At 44.2% G+C, this 18,436-nt stretch overlaps 1 protein-coding gene across 1 annotated transcript in view; it reads left to right on the top strand.

The window, feature by feature from the left end:
• Positions 1-16,132, top strand: part of LOC135226975 (pre-mRNA-processing factor 6-like) — a 28,948-nt gene extending 12,816 nt beyond the window's left edge. The window contains exons 2-3 of the mRNA XM_064266683.1: positions 5,614-5,758; positions 12,969-16,132. Coding sequence (XP_064122753.1) covers positions 5,614-5,758; positions 12,969-15,533 — 2,710 coding nt within the window. The 3' untranslated portion in view covers positions 15,534-16,132. The remainder of the gene's footprint in view (positions 1-5,613; positions 5,759-12,968) is intronic.
• Positions 16,133-18,436: the final 2,304 nt, after the last annotated feature.

Raw genomic sequence — 18,436 nt, 5'->3', positions numbered from 1 at the left:
TTTAGAGTGCTAGAAGTATTTAACTTCCTTGATTGGTCGTTGGGAGTCCTAGCCAAGAAAATTGAAGTGCCAGAGTCAATTTCGCCAGAAGATCTTATGTGTGTTTTGTCTTGTATGGACAAGTCGGTAAGTAGACGGAGCGAGTGAAATCGCCTCCCTGTATGGGGTGGCCGGTATCGTGAAGAACGAGGTCGGTTTATTGTTCCTTCTTAACGAAGTCTGTCTCCCATGCCCAGAGGTCTTCTTTGCTGTTTGCTCCTCTGTCTGCTCAGTTGTTCCCTAAACATCGAGTGCAGGACATTTCAAGATCACTGTCGGCCAAAGCCACCCAGGACCTTTTGGCACAGTCGGCAAGAAAACCTCGCCCTTCCTTCCCTACCAAGGCTAAGAAGGAAAAGCAAGTGTTCGAGAACCCTTTTCGAGGGGCGTCTTCATCAAGAACCTCTACGTTTTAGAGGTCGTAGACCTTCAAGAAGGGGTAAGACTTTCGCCAAGTCTGTTAAAGCCCCCAAATAACTTGCAAGTCCTTCAAACAACGGTGGGCGCCAGACTCTTAGAGTTTGCAGAAGTCTGGGCCCAAAAAGGGGCGGATCCTTGGACCCTTTCTATTTTGAGGAGAGGTTACCTCATCCCTTTCGTCGAAAGACCTCCCTTGACGACCATCCCAAGGGAACTGACAGCCAGGACAGAGACCCCATCATGAATCAAGCTTCCTTACATTAGCAGTTAGATCAGGATGCTGGAGAAGGGGGCTATCAAACTAGGTGACAGACCACATTCATCGGGCTTCTACAAACCGCCTTTTCCTAGTTCCGAAGTCCTCAGGGGGATGGAGACGGTGTTGGATGTAAGCGCCCTGAACTTCTTCGTAGAAAAGAAGAAGTTCACGATGGAAAACGCCTTCATCAGTGCTGGCAGCACTTCGTCCAGGGGACTGGATGGTTTCCTTGGATTTACAGGACGCTTACTTCCACGTACCGATCCATCCTTCCTCGAGGAAGTTTCTCAGATTCATGATGGGGGGGAAAATTTTTCAGTTCAGGGCTCTGTGTTTCGGCCTCTCGACGGCCCCTCAAGTGTTCACGGGGATTTTGAGGAATGTGGCTCAATGGCTTCATTTGAAAGGGGTGAGGATATCCATGTACCTCGACGATTGGCTAATAAGGGGCCAATTCAGAAGATCGTTGTTTGAAGGACTTACAAGTAACTTTAGAATTGACGAAGGCTTTGGGACTTCTCGTCAATTTCAAAGGAGTCGTCACTAATTCCCGAGCAAGAGTGTGTGTATTCGGGATACAGAGAACTCTCTGAGTTTTCGGGCTTTTCCCTCGCAGGGAAAAGGATCGCCCACGAGGATTTACGAGAGAGTAACAACCTTCTTAGGGAAAGAAGTATGCACAGTGAGGGAGTGGATGAGTCTGCTGGGGACGCTCTCCTCGCTGGAGCAATTCGTTTCCCTAGGAAGGTTGCACCTGAGACCGCTCCAATTCTTTCTTCATCGGAATTGGAGTCGTCGTTCTCAGGATTTGACGTTCTCCCTGTCGTTATCCCAGGACATCAAGAAAACACATCTCTTATGGTGGACAGATCCCAACCTCTTTGCGAAGGGACGTCTCTTCAATCACAGACCCCCAACCTGGTGTTGTTCTCCGACGCGTCGGACACGGGGTGGGGTGCAACTCTGGGAACCAGCGAAGTGTCAGGTACCTGGGTGGGGGACCAGGTAGCCTGCACATCAACAGAAAGGAGTTGATGGCGGGTGTGGTTGTTGCTCTGAAGGCTTTCGAGCCCAAAGTCAGAAGATCGGTAGTGCAGGTCAACGCGGACAACACTACAGCTCTGGCATATATCAGGAAACAGGGGGGGAGACGCATTCCTTCTCCCTGTATGAGACAGCAAGAGACCTTCTTCTGTGGGCAGAAGAAAGAAAGGAAGGAGGAATCAGCTTCTCACCAGGTTTTCGTGGCAGGGAGAAAGGAATGTAAGTGAGCATATCCCTCCTCAGCAGGAAAGATCAGGTCCTTCCCACAGAGTGGACCCTTCATCTGGATGTATGCCAGAGCCTGTGGAAGTTTATGGGGCAGGTCAGGCCACACATAGACCTCTTTGAACGTCAAAGAACAAGAGGCTGGATCCTACTGCTCTCCGATATCGGATCCAGAGGCATTAGCAATAGATGCTCTTCTTCTGGACTGGAACGGACTCGACGTCTACGCTTTTCCCCCCTTCAAGATCCTGGGGCTAACCATCAAGAAGTTCGTAGAGTCCGATTCAACGAGAATGACCTTAATCGCTCCCTTTTGGCCGGCCCAAGAATGGTTCACAGAGGTACTGGAATGGTTGGTGGACCTTCCAAGATCGCTCCCGCTAAGGAGCGATCTACTCAGACAACCCCACTTCGACAGGTACCACAAAAATCTCCTCGCTCTCAGTCTGACTGGCTTCAGACTGTCCAAAGTTTGGTCAGAGCAAAAGGCTTTTCAGCAACAGCTGCTAAAGCAATCGCAATCGAGCGAGGAGACCTTCCACCTTGGCGTGTATACCAGTCAAAGTGGGATGTCTTCAGACGTTGGTGCAAGAGGAAGAACATTTCCTCTTCCAGTTAACCTCTGTGACCCAAATTGCGGATTTCCTTATTTTCCTCAAAGAAGAATGTCATCTGGTCGTGTCAACTATTAAGGGATACCGCAGTATGTTGGCGGCGGTTATTTCGGCATAGAGGCTTAAAGATATCCGATGATAAGGACTTGCATGATCTTATTAGATCATTTGAAACCATTAACCTCTTCATTACCGAAAGTTTGTTTGGAGGTAGGTGGGTACCACCATTGAAGTCTACTATACCGCACCGGGGGTTGCATTTAAATAAAAGGTGGTCGCCCATAGTACCACCAAAACTCCTCTTTTTCAGATAGGGACTTCCAATCATTCTGTAATTTCGGTTTTGAAGAGTTTGGAGCAAAATAAACAGTATGACACGATGCCAGACGTATGATGACCCAAAAAAATAGTATTATACTGCTTATAGTAGTGTGTAGGTGACAGATGAACTGGTCTCAACAAAAAATCACAAAACCAGACAAGCGTAAACATGTAATAACTTCTACCCAAGTAAAAAAACCAGTTGTATCATCATTTACTTGTATTTATTTATTTATTCACTTATTACATTTTACAAATAAAAGATATGAACACCAGATAAATGAAGGTAGAAATAAAGCCTTATAGTAACTTTATATATAAAAAACAAACCAGAGAAAAAGCAAAAAAGCGATTTTTTCTGAGGACAAGAAACTTGAAAAATTAGTTTAGATACCCCTAATGCCCCTAAAGTTGTTTTCTGTGATGAAAACTAAATTAGAAAACGAGATAAAATGACATCGCCCAATTTTTGAAAGATACTATAAAATTTGCGATTTCCATATTTATTGGCGGGGCTTTCGCTTTAGTTTTTGCTCTTTTTTTTTTTTTTGTTATTACGTGCTTATTTACTGTTCATTTTGATAATACTTTATGTGCATGTTCCAGGTGCGATATACCAACATTCTGTAAGACCGAATTTCTATTTCAAGACCGTAGTTTTCTCACCGACCACCAGTGTCCTTGTACAAGGGACACTGGAGTTTCACATTTTTTTTTCATAAAATCATTTATTTTCCCTGTAGGATGATAAAACTAACAGAGAATATGCGTTATTATTGTGCTAATAATACCCTGATAATTTCATTAAGCCTGTCTTGATTAGTGTATTTTTGGCAAATATTTTTACGATGGGCACCCCTCCAAACTCGAGTCACTACCGAGAGATTCAGTTCGGCAGCGAACACAATGTTTACATTCTGCTCACCCACCCGGTAAAGAAGGGGTAAGCGTCCTCATGTGGTACCAAACTGGAATCTAGACGTAGTTCTACAATTCCTTGGATCGTCTAGATTCGAACCTCCTAGCTTAGCCTCTTTCAAGGATCTGACGAAGAAGGCTATCTTCCTTTTGGCCCTTGCTACAGCTAAGAGAGTGAGTGAGCTCCAAGCTATTGAGGGCAATGTAGGGTAAGGAAGATTCTATGGTGTGTTCGTTTCTTCCAAATTTCCTTGCAAAGAATGAAAACCCATCAACGGCCTTGGCCCAGGAGCTTGAAGTTCGTAGTTTATCTTTCTAGTAGGGGAAGAGCCTGAAAGAACTCTTTGCCCTATGAGAATTATGAAGTATTTCCTTAAGAGGAAGGAACAACTTAAGGCGAATCAAGATGTGCTTTGGTGCTCTGTAAAGGACCCCACTCGGCCCATGTCGAAGAATGCTCTTTCCTTTTTTCTGAGAAGCCTTATTACAGAGGCACATGTTGCTTGTAAGGAAGAACATTTTAAACTACTGAAAGTGAAAGCTCACGAGGTGAGAGCCATCGCAACTTCGCTTGCATTCAGAAAAAATATGTCTGTGCGGAACTTGATGGAGGCGACTTTTTGGAGATGCCAATCGGTTTTCGCAAACCACTACCTACGTGATGTAAAAATCACATATGATAAATGCTTCGCCTTGGGTCCTTTCGTATCGGCGGATTCGGTGCTGGGGCAGGGAGCTGAAACTTATCCTGTGTAAATTCTTTATATGTTACCCTATATATATTGTTGTTTTTTGGTTGTCTGAAAGAGGTTGCAGGAGCACCTCTTTTTGTCGTAATATTAACCCTTTGTATTTTGGTTAGGTGGTCTGGTGGGTTTTGGCTCCTTGCAGAGGTAGTGGTAAGGATCTGTTAGGTAAGCGGACAAGGTCCCTCTAACAGCATCCGACTTGGATTCTACCACAATAGGGGATCACATATCCCAGTGGTAGATCCGAGAGTCTTCAGCATCAGGGTCACGTCCTAGCTGTAGCTCTCCAGGCAATGCAGACTCAGAGATAGTATCTATGAAGTCTTCATCCTGAAAAGGTGAGAACCAAGGTTTTTATATCCTACAACATTAGTTGTTTCCCGTCTTACCTGTATTATTGAGCTGTCTCTTACCCTCCACCAAGGGTGCCAATCAGCTAAGTATATATCTGTCAGGGAAGTTCATGTACAAAAATGATATTGTTAAACTACAATAAAGTTTTGTACATACTTACCTGGCAGATATATACGATTAATGGCCCACCCAGCCTCCCCTCAGGAGACAGGTGGAAGAGAAAAATCTGACAAGCTTACGGGAGTGGTTCGTACATCCGCCACCCAGCGCGGGTAAGGTAGACCACCTGACCTACTGTCGCGTGTGCCGCGAGATTTGAAATTCTGTCGGGAACGTCGGAGACTATAGCTAAGTATATATCTGCCAGGTAAGTATGTACAAAACTTTATTGTAGTTTAACAATATCATTTTTATAATTCCAATTAAATCACACAGTACATCATCTGGTAATTAATTAAAACATAATTAGCAACCTATTCATAAATAGAGTGGTGTCTATATACAGTTTCACCTCAGTTAGTTGTATATTTTATATAATGGTGCTGTGTAATATATGCAAAATGATTCTTTCTTTTCATGATAGGCTATAACGGAACTTTGTAATATATGCAAAATAATTTATTCTTTTTATAATTATAAATTTTACATTAGAGTACTATTCTATTTTCAGAGCAACGGGATTCACTACCCGTTCTGATATTGGTCCGGCACGTGATGCGAATGATGTCTCTGACGATCGACACGCACCTCCAAATAAGAGAAAGAAAAAAGATGATGATGATGACGAAGATCTGAATGATGCTAATTATGATGAGGTTAGAACCTTTTAACAGGTTAAATCTTAATTTAACTACATACTGTATTTTTATTTAAGAAATTAATTTGGTGTTGTCTTGACCAAAGTTACTGAAGCATATGTCTTGTAAAGTTTTCTTACCTCTGTGCCATAGGTTTAATTTTATTTTATTTATGAAATTATGGTTTGTTGCCCTGGCACTGGAACTCTTTTGTTATTCAGTACTAAGTGCCTATACCTAGCTTACAACGAAATATTTGTTCTCCACACCATAAGGAAATTTTATCTTTTCTCTCATTGAACAAATTTTCAGTGGTCGTGTCAAAAGACAACTTCTGTAACTTGTCAACCATAACCTTTCTTCCTGCTTGTTATTGACTGATTCCTAACTGAAAGGTTCTTGTTTTCCTGATCATCTCTACTTTGCCTGTTTAGACTATGCCTATACCTTCCCCTTTATTCTCTACTCCCATATTCCTTAGGGTGATTGGATCTAGGTAGGCCAAAGGCATGTAGCTCACTTCAGCATTCCTGTAAAGTTCCTTAGGGCACTTTCACTGGCTGAGTCCAACATCCCCCTCTCCAAAAAAAGAAAAATTGGGGACTGTTCTCATTTATGGGGTAATGCCATAAATAAGGTTTTCATACAATGAACTTACCTGTCAGATATATACTTAGCTAAGACTCCGTCGTCCCCGACAGAAATTCAAATTTCACGCCACTCGCTACAGGTAGGTCAGGTGATCTACCGGCCTGCCCTGGGCGGCAGGACTAGGAACCATTCCCGTTTTCTATCATATTTTCTCTGTCGCCGGTGGTATCAACATTGTTGTTACTACCTCCTGACTGGAATTCGCTTTTCAAGACTTTTTGATCATCTTTATTGGATTTCTTGGTGACGTATTGGATCGTTGTTTTGGCATTCGCTACCGTGGACTGGATTTGGACTTGCTTTTGATTTTTCTGATAGAATGTCTGATTCAAGTGTTAGTGTGAGAGTGTGTGTGAATGTAGGCTGCAAGGTGAGGATACCGAAGGCTTCGGTTGATCCTCACACTGTATGTCGTAAGTGTAGGGGGTTTGACTGTTCTTTAGCTAACACCTGTATTGAGTGTGAAAAGTTGAATGCTAATGAATGGAAGACTCTAACTTCTTACTTGAAGAAGTTAGAGAGGGATAGAATTAGACGGGCTGCACAAAAGGGTGTGAGTACAAGGCCTATTGAGCCTTTTTCTGAGGTCTAACCTCGCCTGTAATTAAATGATTTTTGATTCTCCCTCTGTAACTCTTGAACCCTCACAGGCTTTGCATTCGGGATTCGGCTTCTGAAATCGCCAATCTGAAGGCTACTCTTCGTAAGATGAAGACAAAAATGGCGGCCATGCAAGGTAAGGGAAGTGATAGTGATTTACTTAGTGAAGTGAGTGTTCCCAGTGTTGTGGAGGGGGCGTCTGACCATCCCTGCGATGCTCCCAGGCCTAGACCTCTTCCAAACTCACATACCGAGAGGAGAAGGAAAGTCGAAAGCCGTACGGAGGTTGTGGGGAATAACCCAACGGTCAGGCGTCCCTTCAGCAGGTTCTGTTTCGCTACAGACTGCTCAGGACCGCTTTAATAGAAGCGTCCTACGAGATTGTTTCTCGTCGTCCGGTTCTCCTTCACCTAAACGAGGGTGGAAGGACTCGGATCTTTCTAGGCCATTGAAAAGGCACTGGAAAGAGCCCGCGTTTGACTCGAGCCCGGAGCGCTTCTCGGAGGAAGCCCCCTCTTCTATCAAGAAGTCTAAGATGGTCTCGACGCCTCCTCGATCGGTAGTTGAGGATCGCACACCTTCGAGGTCTCCTGCTTCTTCTATTGAAGAGGACGCTGGTGTGGCTTCCAAGAGGATATTGTTAGCTTTGGGTTGCAGGAACAGTTTAGCCTCTTTTGAGTTGGGAGTTTCTTTCGAGGGATCCCCCTCGCAAGAAGGACGCTAGACTTCCTATTAAGAAGTCTCGTCTTCTTTCGCCTGCCAGACGTGAAGTGTCCTCCAGGCATGAAGAGCCTTACAAGCGCGAGACGTATTCCAGGCGCTAAGATTCTTTCAGGCGTCAGGAGCTATCCGAGCGAGTTGCTCTAGATAAGGATACTCTCAGGCGCGAGGCGCCAGCCAGGCGCTAGGCGCCAGCCAGGCACGAGGAGTCAGCCAAGCGCGAGGCGCCAGCCAGGCGCGAGGAGTCAGCCAATTGCGCGCGGCGGCCAGCCACGGCCGCGAGGAAGTTCGGCCAAGCGGCGCAGGCGCCAGCCTAGGCGCGAAGGAGTCAGCCAAGCGCGAGGCTGCCAGCCAGGCGCCGAGGAGTCAGCCAAGCGCGATCGGGCCAGACAAGCGCGAGGCGTCAGCCAGGCGCGAGATGCCAGCCAAGCAACAAGCTCCAGCCAAGCGCGATGCGCCAGCCAAGCGCGATGCGCCAGCCAAGCGCGAAGAGCTTGCCAGGCGTGAGAAGTCAAGCAGACGCGAGACATCTAGTAGACTTGAGAGAGAATCTGTTCACTCGATGAGTCCTTCTCCTAGTAGGAGTTTGTCGCCAGTAGAGAGAGAACTTGGTGAAGATCCTCTCGTATTTCAAGCCGATTCTCCGCACGGTGTGAACGTAGATTCGGAAGACGAGGCTAACGGTAGAGAAGGCTTCTCTAACAATAGAGTTTTGACAGACCTTCTTTTGCAAGAGTATGGAGATTCCTTGACTCCAGCTGCTCCTCCTTCGCCTTGATCACTGTTTTCGAGTGCGATCGTACCTAAGTCTTCGTCGGTTTTGAAGATGAGACTGACTATCTCGATGAAAAGAGCTCTACAGTCGCTTGACAAGTGGATGTTATCAAAGAAGGATCTGGTCAGAACCACCTTCTGTATGCCTCCAGCCATACTTTCTAGAAAAAGAGGCGTGTGGTACCGAACTGGGGAGAACATGGGCCTTTCTCTCCCAGCATTGGCTGAAGCAGACTTTTCAACCTTGGTTGATTCATCACGTAGACACGCTTTGAATGGAGCTCATGTGACTTGGGCGATTTCTGAGACTGATCATCTCCTCAAGGGCCTCTTCCATATTTTGTTAGTTTTTAATTTCTTAGACTGGTCCCTTGGGGTGATGTCTAAGAAGGCTCATGACTCGGAAGGTCTAGACCCCGAAGTCATTCTTAGTATACTGTCATGTATTGACAAGGCAGTACAAGACGGATCGGGAGAAGTCTTCTCCCTCTTTGGAGCGGTACTTCTTAAGAAGAGGAGTATTTTTAGTACCTTCTTAACCAAGGCGGTTTCACCCTCACAGAGAGCAGCCCTGGTTTTCGCTCCCATGTCAGATTTCTTGTTTCCTTCTCAGTTAGTGAAGGACATTTCTCGCTCACTGACTGAGAAGGCGACACAAGATCTTCTACTTCAGACTGCAAGGAAGAAGAGACCCCTTGTTGCGGTTGACAAGAAAGGACCTACTTCTACGGTTCAGCCCTTTCGAGGAGGCCCTCCCTCCAGAGCTCCCTCAAAAAGGAGAGGTCCTGAGAGGAGAGGTAGAACTTCTTCCCGTCCCTTTAAGAAAGGGAAATGAGACAGCCAACCTCCAAACACCAGTGGGTGCCAGGCTTCTCGGATTTGCAGACGCCTGGACATTCATAAACTCGGACGCCTCTTCGATGTCTATAATCAGGAAGGGATATCTTATCCCCTTCCAGGACAGTCCTCCACCCCTAACGACTATTCCGCGGGAACTGTCAGCAGAGACAGGGACTGTACTGAAGGATACTCTTCGTCTGATGGTGGATCAAATGTGGGACAAACGAGCTATAGAATTAGTACTGGAGCAAAACTCTCCAGGGTTTTGCAATCGTCTTTTTCTGGTTGCAAAAGCCTCGGGGGGCTGGAGACCAGTACTAGACGTCAGCGCTCTGAACAAGTTTGTTCTAAAGGAGAAGTTCTCTGTGGAGACTTCGGCCTCAGTCCTTGCAGCTTTACGACAAGGAGATTGGATGGTGTCGCTGGATCTCCAGGACGCTTATTTTCATGTCCCGATTCACCCTTCTTCGAAGAAGTACCTCCGTTTCATGACGGGGGGAAGGATCTTTCAGTTCAGGGCCTTGTGTTTCGGCCTGTCCACAGCTCCTCAGGTCTTCACAAACCTGATGAAGAATGTGGCGAGGTTTCTTCACCTCAAAGACGTCAACATCTCTCTATATCTGGACGATTGGCTCATCAGGGCCAGAACAGAGAGACAGTGTTTGGAGGACCTTTCTTTGACCCTAGACCTGATAAAGTTCCCGTTGGGACTACTCGTGAACCTCGAGAAGTCACAGCTGATCCCAGACAGAACTTAGTCTAACTGGGGATTCAGATGGATTCTCGGGGTTTTCGAGTATTTCCTTCGCAAGAGAGAATCATGAGAGGCTTGGAAAAAGTCTCTCTCTTCTTAGGGAAAGAACGAACTTCGGCGAGGGAATGGTTAAGCTTTCTAGGGACCCTTTCCTCGCTCGAACAGTTCTTTCCTCTAGGAAGACTTCATCTTCGTCCTCTTCAGTTTTTCCTAAGGAGATCTTGGAATTGGAAGACGGGACTTCTCTCCGACAGTTTTCTCCTTCCAATGGAAATGAAACCACACCTGCAATGGTGGTTGTCCCCTCTAAAAGAGAACAAGGGAATTTCTCTGGAAGTTCCGAACCCAAGCCGAGTGTTATATTCAGACGCATCGGAGAAGGGTTGGGGAGCAACACTAGGACCGAGAGAAGTGTCAGGCACCTGGAAGGCAGCTCAGGTGTCCTGGCACATAAATTGCAAAGAACTTCTGGCAGTACACTTGTCTCTAAAGTTCTTCGAACCTTTTGTGACCAACAGTGTGGTCCAAGTGAATGTGGACAACACTACCGCCCTTTCCTACATTCGGAAACAGGGAGGAACACACTCCTTGTTCCTATACGAAATAGCAAGAGATCTGCTACTTTGGACCTCCCAGAGGAACATCTCCCTCCTGACAAGATTTGTTCAGGGTACGAGAAACGTAAGGGCGGACAGACTCAGCAGGAGAAGCCAGGTCCTTCACACAGAGTGGACCCTTCATTCAGAGGTGTGTCAGAGTCTTTGGGATCTTTGGGGCACTCCTCATGTAGACCTGTTCGCCACATTCCTTTCCAAAAGGCTGGAAGTCTTTTGCTCAGTGGTGGAAGACCCAAGAGCTCTCGTGGTCGACGCCTTCCTGCTAGACTGGTCTCATGTAGACATGTACGCTTTCCCTCCTTTCAAAATCCTGGGGCAAGTGTTGAGAAAGTTTGTAGCGTCCAACGGAACAAGAATGACCCTGATAGCCCCTTTTTGGCCAGCACAGGATTGGTTTGCAGAGGTGCTGGAGTGGACAGTAGACTTCCCCAGATCCCTTCCAAGAAGGATGGATCTTCTCAGACAGCCACACTTCGAGAGGTTTCATCAAAACCTCCCCGCTCTCGCTCTGCTCTCGCTCTGACTGCCTTTCGACTATCGAAAGACTTGTCAGAGCGAGGGGGTTTTCTCGAAAAGCTGCAAGCGCTATCGCTAGAGCCCGCAGAGCTTCCACTAGACGAGTCTATCAGTCTAAGTGGGAGGTTTTTAGAAGGTGGTGTAAGTCTAAGAAGTTGTCCTCCTCCAGTACCTCTATAACCGAAATCGCTGATTTCCTTTTGTTCCTGAGAGACGACTCTCACTTGTCTGTATCGACTATAAAAGGATACAGGAGCATGCATTCGGCAGTCTTCAGAAACAGAGACCTAGAGCTTGCTGATAATAAAGATCTGCACGACCTTATTAGATCGTTTGAAACAACGAAATCTAAGGAACTAACTCCTCCCAGCTGGAACCTGGATGTAGTTCTCAAGTTCCTTTCGTCTGAAAGATTCGAGCCTCCTCATTTAGCAGTGGCGACGTCTCTCTCTTTTCAGAAGAATATGTCGCTTAAGAAAATACTTGATACGACATATTGGAGGTGCAATTCGGTTTTTGCATCTCACTATCTTAAAGACGTTCGCGTAACCTACGAGAAATGTTTTTCTCTGGGGCCTTTCGTATCGGCGGATACGATACTGGGTACGGGAGCAAACACCAATCCTTAACTTTGTACATACCCTCTACTAGATATGTTCTAGATTTCTGCTGACAAAGAGGGCTCGGTGCTGCACTGGCGGCCAGTCACTGTTGTTCAGTAAGGAACTCTTGTGATATCTTTTGGAGGAGTATTTAAAAAAAAATTTTTTTTTGGAATTTTTGTATGAATGCGTATGAGTTTCGAGTTATGGGTTGTTTGTAATGAGTTCGGGGATAACTCAGAACAATTCTTTTTACTAACATGGTGGTTAGGATCAGGTGGTCGGGATTGGTTGTGTGCTCCTTCATAAGGTGTGTTGTCATAGAAGTGGTCCAGTACCCATTGACAAAGTCCTTTCAGGCTCTGCCGAATAAGCGGTTCATATACCCATCGACAGACCCACAAGAACTCTTAGCCATAGATCACATATCTCGCTAAAGTCTTGAGGTGATGCAGACTACCGGGCAACAGCCACGAAGTCTACCACCTATCAGGTAGGAACCAAGGTTTTTTCTTTTATACCTACAACATATGTTGTTTACCTGTCTATTCCATTTTAACTGTCTCTTACCCTCCACCAAAGGGTGCCAATCAGCTAAGTATATATCTGACAGGTAAGTTCATTGTATGAAAATGATATTGTTATAATACAATAAAGTTTCATACATACTTACCTGGCAGATATATACGATTAATGGCCCACCCAGCCTCCCCGCAGGAGACAGGTGGAAGAGAGAAAATATGACAGAAAACGGGAATGGTTCCTAGTCCTGCCGCCCAGGGCAGGCCGGTAGATCACCTGACCTACCTGTAGCGAGTGGCGCGAAATTTGAATTTCTGTCGGGGACGACGGAGTCTTAGCTAAGTATATATCTGCCAGGTAAGTATGTATGAAACTTTATTGTATTATAACAATATCATTTTAATTTTACTGCCACTTCTCTGTTGATGCGTTCTCAGATATCTATAATCCAGTTATACTTTATGTACTGTATTTCAGATCTCTAGTATATTTTTTAAATGAAGATTCTTTGTGGGCCTTCTTCCTTTTCTTACTGATTTTTTTATAATCTATAGAACTTTAAAAAATCTTTTGTCATTACTTCAGATATCTCCAGAGTAGATGATTTGTTTTAACCCATTTTCTCATTGCAGTTCAATGGATATGGAGGATCACTTTGCAGTAAAGATCCATACGACAAAGATGATGAAGAGGCAGACGCCATTTACGATGAGATTGATAAACGAATGGATGAGAAAAGGCGCGAGTATCGTGAACAACGCCTGAAAGCGGAGTTGGAGAATTATCGTCAGGAGCGTCCTAAAATTCAACAGATGTTCAGTGATCTTAAACGAGAGTTAGCACACGTTTCAGAGAATGAATGGAGTACAATTCCTGAAGTCGGTGATGCAAGGAATAGGAAGCAGCGTAATCCCAGAGCTGAGAGGTTCACACCTTTGCCTGATAGCGTGCTGTCTCATAATTTGGGAGGAGAAAATGTAACTACTATTGATCCTGGATCTGGACTCGCCTCCATGATGCCTGGCACTTCTACTCCTGGCATGTTGACTCCTAGCGGTGATCTAGATTTGAGGAAAATTGGACAGGCTCGTAATACATTGATGGGTATGAGATTAAATCAAGTGTCAGATGCTGTCGGGGGACAGACTGTGGTTGATCCAAAAGGTTATTTAACTGACCTCCAGAGTATGATCCCTCAGTATGGTGGCGACATCAATGATGTGAAGAAAGCTCGATTGCTTCTTAAATCTGTTAGGGAGACCAATCCAAATCATCCACCTGCATGGATTGCTTCAGCCCGTCTAGAGGAGGTTACTGGGAAGATTCAGTCGGCACGTAACCTCATTATGAAAGGGTGTGAAATGTGCCCTAAATCAGAGGACCTGTGGCTAGAGGCAGCGAGATTGCAGCCTCCTGATATGGCTCGGGCAGTCATTGCTCAGGCTGTACAAACTCTCTCCCACTCTCCAAGGATATGGACCAAAGCTGCAGATCTGGAGTTGGAACTTAAAGCAAAGAAGAGAGTTTATCGCAAAGCTCTGGAACAGATTCCAAATTCTGAGTTGTTATGGAAATTGGCTGTAGAACTAGAAGAGGAAGAGGATGCAAAAATTCTTTTGAGTCGTGCTGTGGAGTGTTGTCCCACTTCAGTCGACTTGTGGTTAGCCCTTGCGCGTTTAGAAAAATATGAAAATTCTAGGAAAGTTTTGAATAAGGCCCGTGAAAATAATCCTAAGGATCGTCAGATATGGATCACTGCAGCAAAATTAGAAGAAGCTAATGGTAATAATACCTTAGTTGGCAAAATCATAGAACGTGCCATTTCCACTCTTCAGGCAAACATGGTGGATATTAACCGTGACTTTTGGATCAAAGATGCAATGGAGGCTGAACATGCTGGTGCCGTCCTCACTTGTCAGTCTATTATTAAAAATATCATTGGTTATGGAGTTGAGGATGAAGATCGTAAACATAGTTGGATGGAAGATGCAGACAGCTGTGCCTCCCAGGGAGCTTTTGAATGTGCCCGTGCAATTTACAGCCATGCTCTCTCTGTATTTCCTAAGAAGAAATCTGTGTGGCTGGCTGCTGCTCATTTTGAACGAAGTAATGGTACCAGAGAGTCCCTAGAAACACTTCTTCAGCAAGCTGTAACACATTGTCCACAAGAAGAAACTCTTTGGCTTATGGGTGCAAAGTCAAAATGGCTGGCAGGTGATGTACCAGCAGCGCGTTCAATTCTTGCACTTGCTTTCAAAGCAAATCCTAACTCTGAAGAGATTTGGCTGGCTGCTGTAAAACTTGAATCTGAAAATAACGAATATGAACGAGCCAGACGACTTTTGGCAAAGGCTCGGTCTCAGACAGCCACTCCTAAAGTGATGATGAAATCAGCTCACTTGGAATGGGCTCTTGGTAACCTGGACGTATCCATAAATTTATTAGACGAGGGCTTAAAGGAGTCGGGTGACTTTGCCAAATTGTGGATGATGAAAGGCCAAATTTTAGAGCAGCAAGGTAAAGTGGATGAAGCCTGGGAAGTGTACAGGGAAGCAGTGAAACGATGTCAGTCATCAATTCCGCTCTGGCGTTTGTTATGCTCATTAGAAGAGCGCCAAGGTAGATTAGTTACAGCTCGTGCAACTTTGGAGAAATCAAGAGTTCGAAATCCAATGAATGATGAACTGTGGTTAATGGCTATCCGTTTAGAGCTAAGAGCAGGCCAGCGAGAGGTAAGCCGATCCCTCATGGCACGTGCATTACAGGAGTGTCCTACATCTGGTATCTTGTGGGCACAAGCAATCTTTCTTGAGGATCCAGCTCAGAGAAAAAGCAGAAGTGTAGATGCTCTTAAAAGATGCCAGGATGATGCCCATGTGGTTTTAGCAGTTGCCAAGATGTTTTGGATGGATGGGAAGAAAAACAAGGCTAGAGAATGGTTCAACAAAACTGTGAAAATTGATCCAGACTTAGGTGATGCATGGGCATGGTACTTCAAAATGGAAATTTTATTTGGAACTGAAGAGCAGCAGCAAGAAGTTAAGAAGAGATGCATTACAGCAGATCCTCATCACGGAGAACATTGGTGCGCTTCTTCAAAGCTCATTCATAACTGGAGAAAAAAGACGCCTGAAATTCTACAGCTTGTTGCAGATAAACTCCCCATTCCAGTTATGAATAGGGAAGTTTACTTCTAAGTAATGACATTGAAAATTATCTCCTGCTTATGTTGGGGTTGACAATAATCACAAGCTATGACTTTTAAGTACTATACTTATTTTCTGTACATTACTACAAACTTGTGTTATTTAATATCTGTTGAGTAAATTAAGATTTATGGGAGATACGTCAGTCAAGACAAGGATAATAGTGCTATGGTATACTGTAATCTCTGTATTTTAAGTACAAAATATTTTATCCATGAATTTTTTCAAGATTTCTTATAAATAACTGTTTAGTTTTTCATTTTTTCACTATTCCAGGCATGAATATTTGTGAATTAATCTTTTGTCATATAGTACAATAATTTCTTCCCCATCCACTTGATGGTTGTTGAGTAAGTATGGAATTCCCTTGTAAGTCTTATGATATTGTGTGTGCCCACAGGTACCCATTATGTGAAAGGGAATTCTTATATGTTTTCTAAGCTGTAATCAACCTTTGTTAATCAGAAATTCAGTTTTATGATGAATCTTGGAAATTTTCATTTCATTGTTGTAAAGCTATACACATTTTATCATGGATTCTTCTTAAGTGTATAGATTTGTATGAAAAATTTTATAAATATGATGGATTCTATGTGTGTATAAATTAGTTTGAAAAATTAAGAATATCCTTTCAGTTTAACCAGGCAAGCTGGTTTTGATGTGAGAGAAGATTGTCATGAATTGTTCAAACAGGAATGCAACCATCGCCTTTTATAAAGGAATGGTACTCAACATAAGCTGGACTCGGCTGTTGAAACTTGGCAACAAGGTAATGGGTGGTATTGCATTGAGTGAGTAAGGAGGAATCCTCAACTCATCTGCCATCATTTCATGCACTATTTTTGGTTGTGGTCAATGTAGACATCTTGCTATGCTCTGTGTGACTGTCAATTTGAAACTTCTTTCATCTTTTATATTGTCTGCATGGTACTGTAACCAGATTTGTTTTGCATTGGTACTAGGAGTTTGCTCTCTCTCTCTTATATTGTATAGGAGACCAGTGTATGGTCTCCAACACTTCTAACCCAAGTAAGAAGAGCATGTTTGTGGTCACCTCCAGCCATTTTTTCACTGGACTATTGACGTGTTTCCACTGAATTCAAAGTATGTAATCCAACTTTCAATGCTGCTTCGGCCAAGGAACTCAACATTTTTAAGCCTCCTACCTGTGGGGCTATTTGGCAGTAATGCCCTTTAGAGCATACTTCCTCAACACTGTTTTTGAAGAGACTAAGTCTCTCCCTTTTACATGGGAAGGGGAATAAAGCTGTTATGTGAACTCATCAGTATTGACTGACTCATACTAGCTGCCTTCCAGTATGTCCTAACCTACCTTGACAGCAGCAATTAGTTCTCAAAAAATTTTCCTAGGCTGAGAATTCTGATGCCTTTCACCCTTGCACATGGCTTTATCTATCTTGCATCCCTATGCTAGATTTGACATAAAAGGCAATGTATGATTTTTTCCATAGGACCAAGTCACAAATTTTTTAAGCAGCTTGAATTTTGTCTAGGTATTCAAACCAAAGACTTGGCAGAATCTCACAATGTCGTTCCTGATGCTGAACGAAAAAGTACAGGTGACGGGGGGTGGTCCCCTTGTCTCTACCACTAGTTAACTATACCTTGTTACCGAGTTTCAATCACTGATTAGCTCTTACTTAGGAATTTTCTATATGAAAGGTTTTGGTTTCTATACCTGGTACATTACAAATTACTTTAAAAATGTGATACTTGTGTAAATGAAAAGCAATCAGTTTTCACAAGAAAGGACGCGTACAGTATAGCTTCTTGATAGAAATGAGGAAACAAGGGTACTGCACTTAGTTTTCAATGATAGATTTAATGTATGACACTTACCTGGCAGGTATATAGTATATAGCTATATTCTCTGTCGCACTGGCAGAAATTTTCAAAACTTGCGGCAAACGCTAGTTACCTAGTAGTTCAGGTGACCACCACCCCGTTCCCGTGGCGCTGGCGCTCGGAACCATTCCCATTTACGTCCGATTTTCTCTGCCAGCCGAACCGTCAACATTGTTGGTGGTTCCCTGCTAGATTTTCGATCTCGTTGCCGACTTTTCGCCGATTTTGGATGGATTATTTGGTATTGTATTTGGGATGTTGGCTTGGCAATCGCTTAAGGTATGTTTAGAGTTTGTGTGAAAGAAGGTTGTAAGGGGAGGTTGCCGAAAGCTTCGGTGGACCCTCACACGGAATGCAAGAAATGTAGAGAGAATGTGTGCACTTGGGATAATAGGTGCATAGAATGTGAGAATTTGACTAGAAGGAGTGGAAGATCCTCACGAAGTATGTAGACAAGTGGTTTTTGTTATTGGTGATGTATGTGTGTAGTTCAGGTGAATTTACAATTCCTAGCATTAATGCCCGTGGTATGAGAGGGCTGTGGGTTTCCTGTCAACAAATTGGTCACGTCCAGTTGTCAGACCCTTTATTAGCTTCTTCAACAAACAGGCCATGTCCTAGTTGAGAGCTCTTAAGGTTTAAGCAGGCTCAGAGGCAGGACCTATGAAGTCAACTACCTTAGCAGGTAAGGAACCAAGAGTGATATAATAATTTTTAATTATTTGAACTCTAACAATGTTGCTGTCTTTGACCCACCTCCAAATGTGTCAATCAGCTATATATATACCTGCCAGGTAAGTGTCATACATTAAAATGAAGTTTTTATGATAAAACAAAGTTTAATGTATACTTACCTGGCAGGTATATATAATTAAATTCCCACCCTCCTCCCCTCAGGAGACAGGGTTCAGAGAAAATCTGACGTAAATGGGAATGGTTCCGAGCGCCAGCACCACGGGAACGGGGTGGTGGTCACCTGAACTACTAGGTAACTAGCGTTTGCCGCGAGTTTTGAAAATTTCTGCCAG

Source organism: Macrobrachium nipponense, chromosome 20 (genome assembly GCF_015104395.2).
Source record: "Macrobrachium nipponense isolate FS-2020 chromosome 20, ASM1510439v2, whole genome shotgun sequence".
NCBI classification, from domain to species: Eukaryota; Metazoa; Arthropoda; class Malacostraca; order Decapoda; family Palaemonidae; genus Macrobrachium; species Macrobrachium nipponense.
The sequence above is the reverse complement of the archived record's forward strand: the minus strand, read 5'-3'. Positions and strand labels throughout refer to the sequence as shown.